At 43.0% G+C, this 14,744-nt stretch overlaps 1 protein-coding gene across 3 annotated transcripts in view; it reads left to right on the top strand.

Annotated features, from left to right (window-relative positions):
* Nucleotides 1-9,838, top strand: part of trappc8 (trafficking protein particle complex subunit 8) — a 74,818-nt gene extending 64,980 nt beyond the window's left edge. For all 3 annotated transcript variants that reach the window (XM_024422211.2, XM_024422210.2, XM_042322314.1), the window contains 7 exons: nt 56-124; nt 203-261; nt 514-717; nt 4,635-4,736; nt 6,488-6,630; nt 7,514-7,603; nt 8,182-9,838. In XM_024422211.2, the coding sequence (XP_024277979.1) occupies nt 56-124; nt 203-261; nt 514-717; nt 4,635-4,736; nt 6,488-6,630; nt 7,514-7,603; nt 8,182-8,416 (902 nt within the window). In that variant the 3' untranslated portion in view covers nt 8,417-9,838. The remainder of the gene's footprint in view (nt 1-55; nt 125-202; nt 262-513; nt 718-4,634; nt 4,737-6,487; nt 6,631-7,513; nt 7,604-8,181) is intronic.
* The last annotated feature ends 4,906 nt before the right edge of the window (nt 9,839-14,744 follow it).

Raw genomic sequence — 14,744 nt, 5'->3', positions numbered from 1 at the left:
AGGACATGGACACGTCTCTTTCATTCTTTCTTTCACCCTCCTCTTGTCATTCCAGACTGCAAACTCACCACCAGAGAGAGGGGCAAGCTGTGCTTCAGAGCAACACGATGCAAACCCCACGAAGGTACACACTCTCATTACCAACAATGTCAGACAATGAGGAGAATCTCTTCTCTCTCCTGACTTATCTTCTGTGTCTTAGCTACCTCAAAGTCACTAGAGAAGTACACCTTTGCAGACCTGAGCCTTGGAAATGAACAGGTATGTTAACACAATAGTGTTATCTGTCACTGCTGGTCGGTGTTACTGAATGTATAAAAATAAATAGCTGTACCATTACCCTCTCCACCCAAACCTTCTCTCCCTCCCTTCTTTCCTTTCCCACGTTTTCCTTCCTCCATTTCTTTTCCTCTCCCTTTTTTATCTGCTATCTTGTCCCTCACCCTTCTTTCCTCTATTGTCTTCCCCTCTCCTTCCTCCTCTCCTCTCTTGTTCTTCTCCTCCTCTCCTCAGATCATCAGCTCCACCACTCCGTGTGCAGACTTCTTCTTCCGGAGGTGTCAGCCCTCGGAGTCTTGGAGACCGCTTATTGCCGTGGAGACACAGGGGAGACATTCCAGGAGTCAGGGGGCGGGTCCTGGGGGTGGGGCTGAGGATATAACAGGTGTGGTCAGGAAGTGCAACGAGGTGGACCTCGACATTATCGTCCTCTGGAAGGTAAATCACAGAATTAAAATACACTACTATTACTAATTGTATTAGGATCAGTACGACTGCATAATTTAAATAGACCTCTATTGCAAATACTGGTAAACACTTTACTTGACACCCAGCGTCATAGCACGTTATGACACGGTCATAATCATGTCATAATGTCATAACAGCTGATATAAAGTGTCATAACCTGTTATATGGTCACAACACTTATGACACATATATTTAGACCTGTTGTGACATGTATTGCGTTATTTTATGGCTGGTTATGACATCTACATAAGTGGCAACCCACAAAACCTACCACAAGGCAAAACATTCCATTACACCATAGCCTACGCATCAATAGTATGTTTGTTATATATATAAAAAAATATTGACGGGTCCTGTTTGGACTGCATAGGCAGCAGCTAATTGGGATCCTAATAAATACTAAAATACTAAACCACTACAACTCACTTAATACTGTTAGTTCTCCCACGCTATTCCAGGACTTCTATGGTGTTGCTGTTCCCTTCTCCAATTATACATAGATGGAATGAACACTGCTCAAAAAAATAAAGGGAACACTAAAATAACACATCCTAGATCTGAATGAATGAAATATTTTTATTAAATACTTTTTTCTTTACATAGTTGAATGTGCTGACAACAAAATCACACAAATTATCAATGGAAATCAAATTTATCAACCCATGGAGGTCTGGATTTGGAGTCACTCAAAATTAAAGTGGAAAACCACACTACAGGCTGATCCAACTTTAATGTAATGTCCTTAAAACAAGTCAAAATGAGGCTCAGTAGTGTGTGTGGCCTCCACGTGCCTGTATGACCTCCCTACAACGCCTGGGCATGCTCCTGATGAGGTGGCGGATGGTCTCCTGAGGTATCTCCTCCCAGACCTGGACTAAAGCATCTACCAACTCCTGGACAGTCTGTGGTGCAACGTGGCGTTGGTGGATGGAGCGAGACATGATGTCCCAGATGTGCTCATTTGGATTCAGGTCTGGGGAACGGGCAGGCCAGTCCATAGCATCAATGCCTTCCTCTTGCAGGAACTGCTGACACACTCCAGCCACATGAGGTCTAGCATTGTCTTGCATTAGGGAGGAACCCAGGGCCAACCGCACCAGCATATGGTGTCACAAGGGGTCTGAGGATCTCATCTCGGTACCTAATGGCAGTCAGGCTACCTCTGGCGAGCACATGGAGGGCTGTGCGGCCCCCCAAATAAATGCCACCCCACACCATGACTGACCCACCGCCAAACCGGTCATGCTGGAGGATGTTGCAGGCAGCAGAACGTTCTCCACGGCGTCCCCAGACTGTCATGTCTGTCACATGTACTCAGTGTGAACCTGCCTTCATCTGTGAAGAGCACAGTGCGCCAGTGGCGAATTTGCCAATCTTGGTGTTCTCTGGCAAATTCCAAACGTCCTGCACGGTGGTGGGCTGTAAGCACAACCCCCACCTGTGGACGTCGGGCCCTCATACCACCCTCATGGAGTCTGTTTCTGACCGTTTGAGCAGACATGCACATTTGTGGCCTGCTGGAGGTCATTTTGTAGGGCTCTGGCAGTGCTCCTCCTGCTCCTCCTTGCACAAAGGCGGAGGTAGCGGTCCTGCTGCTGGGTTGTTGCCCTCCTACGGCCTCCTCCACGTCTCCTGATGTACTGGCCTGTCTCCTGGTAGCGCCTCCATGCTCTGCACACTACACTGACAGACACAGCAAACCTTCTTGCCACAGCTTGCATTGATGTGCCATCCTGGATGAGCTGCACTACCTGAGCCACTTGTGTGGGTTGTAGACTCCGTCTCATGCTACCACTAGAGTGAAAGCACCGCCAGCATTCAAAAGTGACCAAAACATCAGCCAGGAAGCATAGGAACTGAGAAGTGGTCTGTGGTCACCACCTGCAGAACCACTCCTTTATTGGGGGTGTCTTGCTAATTGCCTATAATTTCCACCTGTTGTCTATTCCATTTGCACAACAGCATGTGAAATTTACTGTCAATCAGTGTTGCTTCCTAAGTGGACAGTTTGATTTCACAGAAGTGTGATTGACTTGGAGTTACATTGTTTTTTAAGTGTTCCCTTTTTTGAGCAGTGTATATTTAGCTCACGTCATTATTGAAGATGTTGTCAATAAATGCTGAAGTTGTTTTTTGTTTTGTTTTCTCCATCCTGTTTCATTGTTTAATTATGCGTTGATAGTCAATTTTATGTCAAGTTTTTGTTGAGCTGATTGCTGAAGTTGTTTTTGCTGTTTTGCTATTGACATCAGGCCAATGAATTTACTAATGTTTGTTTGTTCTTGTTGACAATATTTGTTTGTTGACATGCGTATGTTGGTTGCTAATGTTTGTTTGTTGACAGGCATATGTTGGTTGTTAATATTTGTTTGTTGGTTGCTAATATTTGTTTATGCTTGTTGACAGGCATATGTTGTTGGTTGCTAATATTTGTTTATGCTTGTTGACAGGCATATGTTGTTGGTTGCTAATATTTGTTTATGCTTGTTGACAGGCATATGTTGTTGGTTGCTAATATTTGTTTATGCTTGTTGACAGGCATTTGTTGTTGGTTGCTAATATTTGTTTATGCTTGTTGACAGGCATTTGTTGTTGGTTGCTAATATTTGTTTATGCTTGTTGACAGGCATATGTTGTTGGTTGCTAATATTTGTTTATGCTTGTTGACAGGCATATGTTGTTGGTTGCTAATATTTGTTTATGCTTGTTGACAGGCATATGTTGGTTGCTAATATTTGTTTATGCTTGTTGACAGGCATATGTTGTTGGTTGCTAATATTTGTTTATGCTTGTTGACAGGCATATGTTGTTGGTTGCTAATATTTGTTTATGCTTGTTGACAGGCATATGTTGTTGGTTGCTAATATTTGTTTATGCTTGTTGGCAGGCATATGTTGTTGGTTGCTAATATTTGTTTGTTGTTGACAGGCATATGTTGTTGGTTGCTAATATTTGTTTATGCTTGTTGACAGGCATATGTTGTTGGTTGCTAATATTTGTTTATGCTTGTTGACAGGCATATGTTGTTGGTTGCTAATATTTGTTTATGCTTGTTGACAGGCATATGTTGTTGGTTGCTAATATTTGTTTATGCTTGTTGACAGGCATATGTTGTTGGTTGCTAATATTTGTTTATGCTTGTTGACAGGCATATGTTGTTGGTTGCTAATATTTGTTTATGCTTGTTGACAGGCATATGTTGTTGGTTGCTAATATTTGTTTATGCTTGTTGACAGGCATTTGTTGTTGGTTGCTAATATTTGTTTATGCTTGTTGACAGGCATATGTTGTTGGTTGCTAATATTTGTTTATGCTTGTTGACAGGCATATGTTGTTGGTTGCTAATATTTGTTTGTTGTTGACAGGCATATGTTGTTGGTTGCTAATATTTGTTTATGGTTGTTGACAGGCATATGTTGTTGGTTGCTAATATTTGTTTATGGTTGTTGACAGGCATATGTTGTTGGTTGCTAATATTTGTTTATGCTTGTTGGCAGGCATATGTTGTTGGTTGCTAATATTTGTTTGTTGTTGACAGGCATATGTTGTTGGTTGCTAATATTTGTTTATGCTTGTTGACAGGCATATGTTGTTGGTTGCTAATATTTGTTTGTTGTTGACAGGCATATGTTGTTGGTTGCTAATATTTGTTTATGCTTGTTGACAGGCATAGGTTGTTGGTTGCTAATATTTGTTTATGCTTGTTGACAGGCATAGGTTGTTGGTTGCTAATATTTGTTTATGCTTGTTGACAGGCATATGTTGTTGGTTGCTAATATTTGTTTATGCTTGTTGACAGGCATATGTTGTTGGTTGCTAATATTTGTTTATGCTTGTTGACAGGCATATGTTGTTGGTTGCTAATATTTGTTTATGCTTGTTGACAGGCATTTGTTGTTGAAGACAACAAGCAGGTGATCTTGGAAGGACAGCTTCATGTGGCACTACAGACCATTGGCAAAGAGGCCTGCTCCCTCAGACAGAAAGAGGTGCACACACTCCAGGCACACACACACACGTACATACAGTGCCCTCTGTAATTAGTGGGACAGTGAAGCATTTTATTCTTCTTTTGTCTCTATACTCCAAAAGTTTTGATTTGAAATCAAACAATGACTGAGGTTAAAGTGCAGACGGTCAACCTTCATTTGAGGGTATTTTCATCCATATCGGGTGAATAATGATGAGTGAGAAAGTTAGATGCACAAATATCATACCCCCCAAAAATGCTAACCACCTCTGTTATTATAAGGGTAAGAGGTTTGCATATCTTGGGGGTATGATATTTGTGTATCTAACTTTCTCATCATTATTAACGATTCATTCAGGATTATCCGTAATCATGGTAGCATCCACATTACTGTAGAGATTTTTTAGAAACGTTCTATTCTTAATTACAATAAAAGTGACTCTAAAATGACACACTACATTATTTACCATTCATGTCTATTGGCCACAGAATAATCTAAAACACAACTAAAAAAAGAGCAAATGCATCCAACATATTTGTAGACTCAAAAGCTTGATGTACCGTAATTTCTGGACTATTAAGCGCACCTGAATATAAACCGCACCCACTGAATTTAAAAAATATATGTATTTTGTACATAAATAAGCTGCACATGTCTATAAGCCGCAGGTGCCTACCGGTACATTGAAACAAATTAACTTTACACAGCCTTTAAATGAAACACGGCTTGTAACAAAAATAAATAGGCTTTTAAACAAAACACGGCTTGTAATAAAAATAAATAGGCTTTAACGAAACACGGCTTGTTACAAAAATAAATAGGCTTTAACGAAACACGGCTTGTAACAAAATAAATAGGCTTTAACGAAACACGGCTTGTAACAAAATAAATAGGCTTTAATGAAACACGGCTTGTAACAAAAATAAATAGGCTTTAATGAAACACGGCTTGTAACAAAATAAATAGGCTTTAATGAAACACGGCTTTAATCCCATTGAGAACTTGTGGTCAATCCTCAAGAGGCGGGTGGACAAACAAAAACCCAAATTCTGACAAACTCCAAGCATTGATTATGCAAGAATGGGCTGCCATCAGTCAGGATGTGGCCCAGAAGTTAATTGACAGCATGCCAGGGCGGATTGCGGAGGTCTTGAAAAAGAAGGGTCAACACTGCAAATATTGACTCTTTGCATCAACTTCATGTAATTGTCATTAAAAGCCTTTGACACTTATGAAATGCTTGTAATTATACTTCAGTATTCCATAGTAACATCTGACTAAAATATCTAAAGACACTGAAGCAGCAAACTTTGTTGAAATTAATATTTGTGTCATTCGCAAAACTTTTGGCCACGACTGCGTGCACACACACACACACACACACACACACCAACTGAAAAGTTGTATTTTGTCAAAACGTCTAATTATAGTTCTCTGAATGTCTCTATCAAGGCATTTTGCCAAAGAGGCCGTTCATTATATTTTGTAACGGCAAAAGTCCTGGACGGGGCAGGCTGCACAATGGCGAACAAATTATGCCACAACAAAATGTCTGTGTAACTACATGTATATAAATGCAGTGATTGTTTGACACAATGGTCTCTGTTTCTCTGTTGTTTAGTAGGAGGCTTAGGAGATGTATAGATGGTGTGTTGAAATGGCATCTGTTCCTGTGTCCTGACCTCGTGTTGTTCCTCTGTCCTGTTGTAGGAGGCTGTGTGTATAATGGTGTGGATTCTGTTGTGTTCCTCTGACCTGTGGAATTGTAGGAGGCTCAAGAGATGGTGCTGCTGAAGTTTAAACCAGAGCTTCCTCCTCCTATGACACGGCCCTCCATGGAACAGCTCTCCCACCTCATCAAGACCAACCTGCACTACCCCGAAAGCCACAGCCACTCCTTCGTACAGAAGAGGTAACACGTCACGCATGCAGACATGTTCACACGCACTCCCACGTTCACACACACGCACACACACATTCCGCACACACATTCCATACACCACGCACACAGACATGTTTGCACGCATGCATTATCAACCCAGCCAAGAAAAGGGGAGAGATCTCTTTGCTTCTCTCTCTCCCCATGCGTCTTGGTACCTGTCCTGGTTGTATGGGTTTGGATGGCATTTTCACTTGCCCTATAGCAGTATCTATGACTGGACTTCTAAACAGAAGAAAAGAATGGCTCAGGGGCCAGGTGACACCTGGAGCACTGAAATACAGACCGGGGAAGAGACAGGAAGACAGAAATGCTAGGGCTGTGATGATAGTGCAATGTGTCTCTCTCGCTCTAGCTCTCTCTCTCTGATCTCCACAGGATATGGGAGTGCAGAATTACTTCTGAACAGGCACTATACTAATCTACTCTAAACTGAAACCGTTCATGAGGAATCTGTCAGCCTGCCTGTCCCAAGGGTGGTTGTTTGTGTGACACGTGTATTCTCGCATAATTCACTCGTCAGAACTGGACTTACACGATTATCTTTTGACATGACTTTGTTCTAAACTCTAATGTCATTATTTCTAGAACTGTTGTTGCTGGCAGAAGAGAGGTGCTTTGAGGAGATTAAATGATAACTATTAGTGTGGTTTGGAGACAGTGAGGAGAAACAGACTGATAGTCAGGAACCTTAAGTGCAGTGCTTTAGTTAATGTGACATAGAATGAGTATAATAACCCCTGCCCCCACCCCCCTCTCGCCCCCTCCCTCTCGCCCCTGCTGTCGCTCACTACCCCCTCCCTTTTCTTCCCCTACTACCCGCCCTCTGCCTCTCTCCCCCTCTGTCTATATGTAGTCTCTGTATGGTTCCAGTCATTTTGACTCTATCTAACTGCTCCCTGGCTCAAGTTGATGCCATCATTGACCTTCGACACAAAACTACCAGGTAAATATAATCACACGCACACCCACAGTAGTCCCTAGTCCTATTTTCTCCTATTAGTGCGTTAGCTCCGCACTGTACTGTTAAAGATGCAATATGTAACTTTTTGGGCGACCCGACTAAATTCACGTAGAACTTGTACTTGTAGATCTGTCATTCTCATTGAAGGCAAGTCTAAGAAGCAGTAGATATGTTCTATGTGCACTACTTCTATGCTTCCCTTGCTTAATCTTTCATTTTTTTTTCATCTTTTGGTTTTGAACACCAGCTTCAAAATACAATCTTTTTGGTTATGAAAAATATATTTCACAGCAGTTTAGATGACGCAATGATTCTCTACATGATACTTAATTGGTTTGTCACAAACTTAAATTAGGCACACTTAGATTTTCAGCAACCAGAAAATGACGGTGCGATTTCTGCACAGTGCATCTTTAAATCTGCCATCTATTCATGTCCCTGAGCAAATTTATACCTGATAACTGCATCCCGTTCATCCTCCAGGTTTTAATTTTCATTGTTTTCCTCTCATCCCCCTCTTTCATCATCCCTTTTTCTCTCCCTCTTCCTCCCTCCATCAGTCCTGAGTCTCTTGAGGTGCACGGTTCATTTACATGGCTGGGCCAGACTCAATACAAGCTGCAGTTGAGGGCACAGGAAGTGATGCGGCTGCCGCTGAGAGCCGGCTTCCTGCATGCGGGCGTCTATAACCTGGGAACTCCACGGGTCTTCGCCAAGCTGGCGGACCAGGGAGCCATGTGTGAGACCAGCCAGCAGACGGCCACGCCTGCACTAATCATCATTAACAGCACCTGAACATTGTCCTGCCCCCCATCATCAACTATGAATTAACCACCATCTGTCAATCATCACTACTAAGACTCCCCATTTGTTGGCAACAACAGGGTTGAGAGCTCAGAGACCCACCCAGCAAGAAATATCTTCCAAATCCCACATCACCCGCTCTTTACGATCAACAATGCTTGAACACTGGGCTGTCTTCATTAGGCATAAACCTGAAGAAAACCGTGAGGGACTATTTGAAAGGCTATTTTTCATTTTCTGTTGCAAAAGGTTTTACTACAGTGTGCCCTAACGATTAGGATCCTAATTCTGCCTGCCCGCCCACCCAACAATAACAATGAACAATTATCTGCAAATCACCACTACCAAGGCTCCCCATTGGTTAAGAAACTGTTGAAAGCTCGGAACCAGCTACCAAGCAGAAATATCTTTCCACCAAGTCTCAAATCATCCACTCCACTCCCTAAAAATTTGACCCATTTTTCCAAACTAGTACACTCAATACTGGACTAAGGAAAGCAGTTTTGATGTAAGATGTATTTAAAAATAGATATGGAATTGGGCATCAATTGAGCTTGTAACCACTGCGATGGTCAGACTGTTGTTAAATAAACCCCCCAGTAGCTATGTTATGTCCCAGCAACAAAGCAAAGCATCATGGACTTACATGTGGAAGAAGGATCTGTTTTCTCTGTGTATTATTCCTCTGTCATCTCAGCTGATGCACTTTGGTTTTGACCTTTTTTTATTTGATGAAATTGACCTGTGAACGGGGAGGAGAACAGACACGCTGTTGCCATCTGAGTTTACAACATCTGTCTCCTACGACACTGGTGTCATCTGTCTACCGCCAGAGATGTATTTTTATTTTTAGTGTTGAAAAACTAATCGCATGTTGTTGAGCAGTTGTCACCGTGGCGACAGATGTAGTTTACTTCTTGGATTAACCAGGATGAGAAAGTAGGAAAAACTGCCACTGCCTCAATGAGACTGACTATGACCAGGGTTTTCTGTTGTGTGGTCACATGGACCAGACCATCAGCACATCACAAACATTTTAGAATATGACCCAGCGTTTAACCACTATACTACAGTATGTGACTGACAAACAAACTCTGACTGAGAGGTTCTAATACAGATACTGCCTGCTCACCTGTCTGTGAGCCTGTAGTCCATCTGGACCGACCGTGCTGTCAGTCACCACGTGCACACATTTCGTTTTCTACAAAACAAACAAACAAACAAACGTATGAACCAGTAAAGTCAACATGATCCCTATACATCTCCCTCATTGGACCTCCACCTTGTGCTCAAGCTGTTATTTAAATGTATGTATTTACTCAAATGCTTTTCAGATTATGTATTATATTTATAACAAATTTACTGTAAATATAAATAAAAATGTAACCAATGATGTGGGCTGTGAGAAAGTAACCGTCTCCCCTATGTGTGCAATGTGTAGACAATGTTGTGATTTGTAGTTATACTTTATAGACTGACTGAGTTTTAGGATGTTTTCCAAATGGTATCCTATTCTCCATTACACTACTTTTGACCAGAGGCCTATGCGCACTATAAAGGGAAGGGGTGCCATTTGGGAAGCAGACATCGGCTGCGTTTAGAGGCAGCCCAATTCAGATTTTTTCTACCTCACTAATCTGTCTTTTGACCAATAAGATCAGCTCTGAAAAAGATCTGATGTGATTGGCAACATTAGTGACTTACTCTTTTATTATGGTTTAAGGAAGGGTTGATTGTAGATGCAATGAATGTAGTCCAAACTTCAATTAGCCTCTGTTCGTCTGCTTCGTCTCAATGCCATCTCTGCTAAATAGATTGCACTTATTATGCTTTTTATGATTTGAATGCATTAAGAGCGATGTCTTCATTCTGTCCTGTCACTCTTTCTTGCTGGCACACACACTTGCACTTCCTTGGCATTGCTTCAGGATCAAGGTATAGTCAATCAATCAAATATTTTATAAAGCCCTTTTTATATAGGCAGTTGTCACAAACTGACAAAGCTACTTACCTGGGAAGGCAGGTAGCCTAGTGGTTAAGTGTTGAGCCAGTAACTGAAATTTCACTGGCTTGAATCCCAGAATTGACTACATGAACAATCTGTCGGTGCCCTTGAACAATTGCTCCTGTAAATCACTCTGGATTAAAGTATCTGCTAAATGATGACAATATAAATATAATAGTTCCAGTCATAAGTTTGGACACATACTCATTGAAGGGTTTCTTTTTTTTGACTATTTGCTACATTGTAGAATAATAGTGAAGACATCAAAACTAAGAAATGACACACATGGAATCATGTAGTAACCAAACAAGTGTAAAACATATGTACACATCCTGACATGCATGCATGACATGCAAAGAGCAAGCAATGCAGATGTAGAAGCACAGTGGGTAGGAAAAGAAAGGCAGGAAACTAAGAAGAGAAAACTGGATCCGAAGGAGTAGACAGTCAGTCCTCTTGCATACTTATGAGCCCCTAACCAACAGTGCAGTTAAATTAAATACGAATAAGAAATAAAAGTAACAAGTAATTAAAGAGCTGCAGTAAAATAACAATAGTGAGACAATATACAGGGGGTACTGGTTAGTTGAGGTAATATGTATATGTAGGTAAGAGTTATTGAAGTGACTGCATAGATAACAGAGTAGCAGTGGTGTAAAAGAGGGGGGGGGGCATTGTAAATAGTCTGGGTAGCCATTTGATTAGATGTTCAGGAGTCTTATGGCTTGGGGTAGAAGCTGCTTAGAAGCGACTTGGACCTAGATTTGGCGCTCCGGTACTGCTTGCCATGCGGAAACAGAGAGAACAGTCTATGACTAGGGTGGCTGGAATCTTGGACAATTTTTAGGGCCTTTCTCTGACACCGCCTGGTATAGAGGTCCTGGATGGCAGGAAGCTTGTCCCCAGTGATATACTGGGCAGTACACACTATCTTCTGTAGTGGCTAGCGGTCGGAGGCTGAGCAGTTGCCATACCAGGCAGTGATACAACCAGTCAGGATACTTTCTCTGGTGCAGCTGTAGAACCTTTTGAGAATCTGAGGACCCATGCCAAATCTTTAGTCTCCTGAGGGGGAATAGGTTTTGTCATGCCCTCTTCACAGCTGTCTTGGTGTGCTTGGACAATTGTAATTTGTTGGTGATGTGGACACCAAGGAACTTGAAGCTCCCAACCTGCATTGCAGCGCTGTCGATGAGAATGTGGGCATGCTCGGTCCTCTTTTTCCTGTAGTCCACAATCAACTCCTTTGTCTTGATCACGTTGAGGGAGAGGTTGTTGTCCTGGCACCACACGGCCAGGTCTCTGACCTCCTCCCTATAGGGTGCCTCGTTGTCGGTGATCGGGCCTACCACTGTTGTTTGATCTGCAAACTTAATGATGGTGTTGGAGTTGTGCCTGACTGTGCAGTCATGAGTGAACAGGGAGTATAGGAGTGGACTGAGCACGCACCCCTGAGGGGCCCCTGTGTTGAGTATCAGCGTGGCGGATGTGTTCTTACCTACCCTTACCATCTGGGGTCGGCCCGTCAGGAAGTCCAGGATCCGGTTGCAGAGGGAGGTGTTTAGTCCCAGGGTCCTTAGCTTATTGATGAGCTTTTATGGCACTGGGGTTGAATGCTGAGCTGTAGTCAGTGAATAGTATTCTCACATAGGTGGGAAGGGGCAGTGTGGAGTGCAATAGAGATTGCATCATCTGTGGATCTGTGGGGCATTATGCAAATTGGAGGGGGTCTAGGGTTTCTGGGATAATGGTGATGATGTGAGCCATGACCAGCCTTTCATGGCTACAGACGTGAGTGCTACGGGTCGGTAGTCATTTAGGCAGGTTACCTTTGTGTTCTTGGGCACAGGCACTATGGTTGTCTGCTTAAAACATGTTGGTATTACAGACTCGGACAGGGAGAGGTTAAAAATGTCAGTGATGTCACTTGCCAGTTGGTCAGCGCATGCTCGCAGTACATGTCCTGGTAATCCGCCTGGCCCTGCGGCCTTGTGAATGTTGACCTGTTTAAAGGTCTTACTCACATCAACTGCGGAGAGTGTGATCACACAGTCTTCCGGAACAGCTGGTGCTCTTATGCATGTTTCAGTGTTATTTGCCTCAACGAGCATAGATGTGGTTTAGCTCGTCTGGTTGGCTCGTGTCACTGGGCAGCTCTCGGCTATGCTTCCCTTTGTAGTCTGTAATGGTTTGCAAGCCCTGCCACATCTGACGAGCATCAGAGCCTGTGAACTACGATTCAATCTTAGTCCTGTATTGAAGCTTTGCCTGTTTGATGGTTCGTCGGAGGGCATAGCGGGATTTCTTATAAGCTTCCGGGTTAGAGTCCCGCTCCTTGAAAGCGGAAGCTCTACCCTTTAGCTCAGTGTGGATGTTGCCTGTAATCCATGGCTTCTGGTTGGGGTATATGCGTACTGTCACAGTGGGGACGACATCATTGATGCACTTATTGATGAAGCCAATGACTGATGTCATGTACTCAATGCCATCAGAGGAATCACAGAACATATTCCAGTCTGTGCTAGCAAAATGGTCCTGTAGCTTAGCATCTGCTTCATCTGACCACTTTTTCATTGACCTAGTCACTGGTGCTTCCTGCTTTAATTTTGGCCTGTAGGCAGGAATCAGGAGGATAGAATTATGGTCAGATTTGCCAAATGGAGGGTGTGTGAGAAGTGTGTATGTGTCTCTGTGTGTGGAGTAAAGGTGGTCCAGAGCTTGTTTTTTTCCCTCTGGTTGCACATTTAACATGCTGATAGAAATTTGGTAAAACGGATTTATGTTTCTCTGCATTAAAGACCCCGGCTACTAGGAGCACCGCCTCTGGTTGAGCATTTGTTTGCTTATGGCGGTATACAACTCATTCAATGGTTATTTGTGCCAGCCTCTGACTGTGGTGGTATGTAAACAGCTACAAAAAATACACATGAAAACACTCTGGGTAGATAGTGTGATCTACAGCTTATGAGATACTCTACCTCAGGCGCACAATAGCTCGAGACGTCCTTAGATATCATGCACCCGCTGTTATTTACAAAAATACGTAGTCCGCCGCCCCTTTTCTTACAAGACGCTGCTGTTCTATCCTGCTGGACAGCGTATAACCAGCCAGCTGTATGTTGAAAGTGTCGTCGTCCAGCCACGATTCGGTGAAGCATAAGATGTTACAGTTTTGATTGTCCCGTTCGTAGTTTAGTCTTGCCTGTAGGTCATCTATTTTATTCTCCAAAGATTGCACATTTGCTAGCAGAATGGAAGGAAGTGGGGGTTTATTCAATCGCCTACGAATTCTCAGAACACAGCCCGCCCTCTGGCCCTTTTTTCTCTGCCTCTTCACGCAAATCAAGGGGGATCTGGGCTTGTTCCCGAGAAAGCAGTATATCGTTTGCATCGGGCTCGTCAAAGGAAAAAAGGATTCTGCCAGTCCATGGTGATTAATCGCAGTCTTGATGTCCAGAATTTTTGGGGGGGTCATAAGAGACGGTAGCGGTAACATTATGTATAAAATAGCTTTAGAAAAACAAGTTACAAACAACGCAAAAAAACAAACAAAAAAACAATCGGTTGGGGACTGCTACAAATACTTATTTAGATAAGTATTCAGACCCTTTATTCAGTACTTTGTTGAAGCACCTTCAGCAGTGATTACAGACTCAAGTCTTCTTGGTTATGATGCTACAAGCTTGAAACAACTGTATTTGGGGACTTTATTACTTTCTTTTCTGCAGATCCTATCAAGCTCTGTCAGGTTGGATGGGGTGCCTCGCTGCACAGCTATTTTCAGGTTTCTCGAGATGTTCGATCGGGTTCAAGTCCGGCCTCTGGCTGGGCCACTCAAAGACATGCAGAGACTTGTCACGAAGACGCTCCTGCTTTGTCTTGGCTGTGTGCTTAGGGGTGTTGTCTTGTTGGAAGGGGAACCTTTGCCCCAGTCTTTGGACCTGAGTGTTCTGGATCAGGTTTTCATCAAGGATCTCTCTGTACTTTGCTCCATTCAATTTCCCCTCGATCCTGACTAGTCTCCCAGTCCCTGCCACTGAAAAACATCCCCACAGCATGATGCTGTCACCACCATGCTTCACTGTAGGGATGGTTACAGGTTTCCTCCAGATGTGACACTTGGCATTCAGGCCAAAGAGTTCATTCTTGGTTTCATCAGACCATAGATTCTTGTTTCATGGTCTGAGAGTCCTTTAGGTGCCTTTTGGCAAACTCCAAGCGTGCTGTTGTGCCTTTTAGTGAGGAGTGGCTTCCCACTCCTCACTGGCCAGTCTACCATAAAGTCCTGATTGGTGGAGGGCTGTGGAGATGGTT

This window comes from Oncorhynchus tshawytscha, linkage group LG05 (genome assembly GCF_018296145.1).
Source record: "Oncorhynchus tshawytscha isolate Ot180627B linkage group LG05, Otsh_v2.0, whole genome shotgun sequence".
NCBI classification, from domain to species: domain Eukaryota; kingdom Metazoa; phylum Chordata; class Actinopteri; order Salmoniformes; family Salmonidae; genus Oncorhynchus; species Oncorhynchus tshawytscha.
This window is presented reverse-complemented; position numbering and strand designations above follow the sequence as displayed.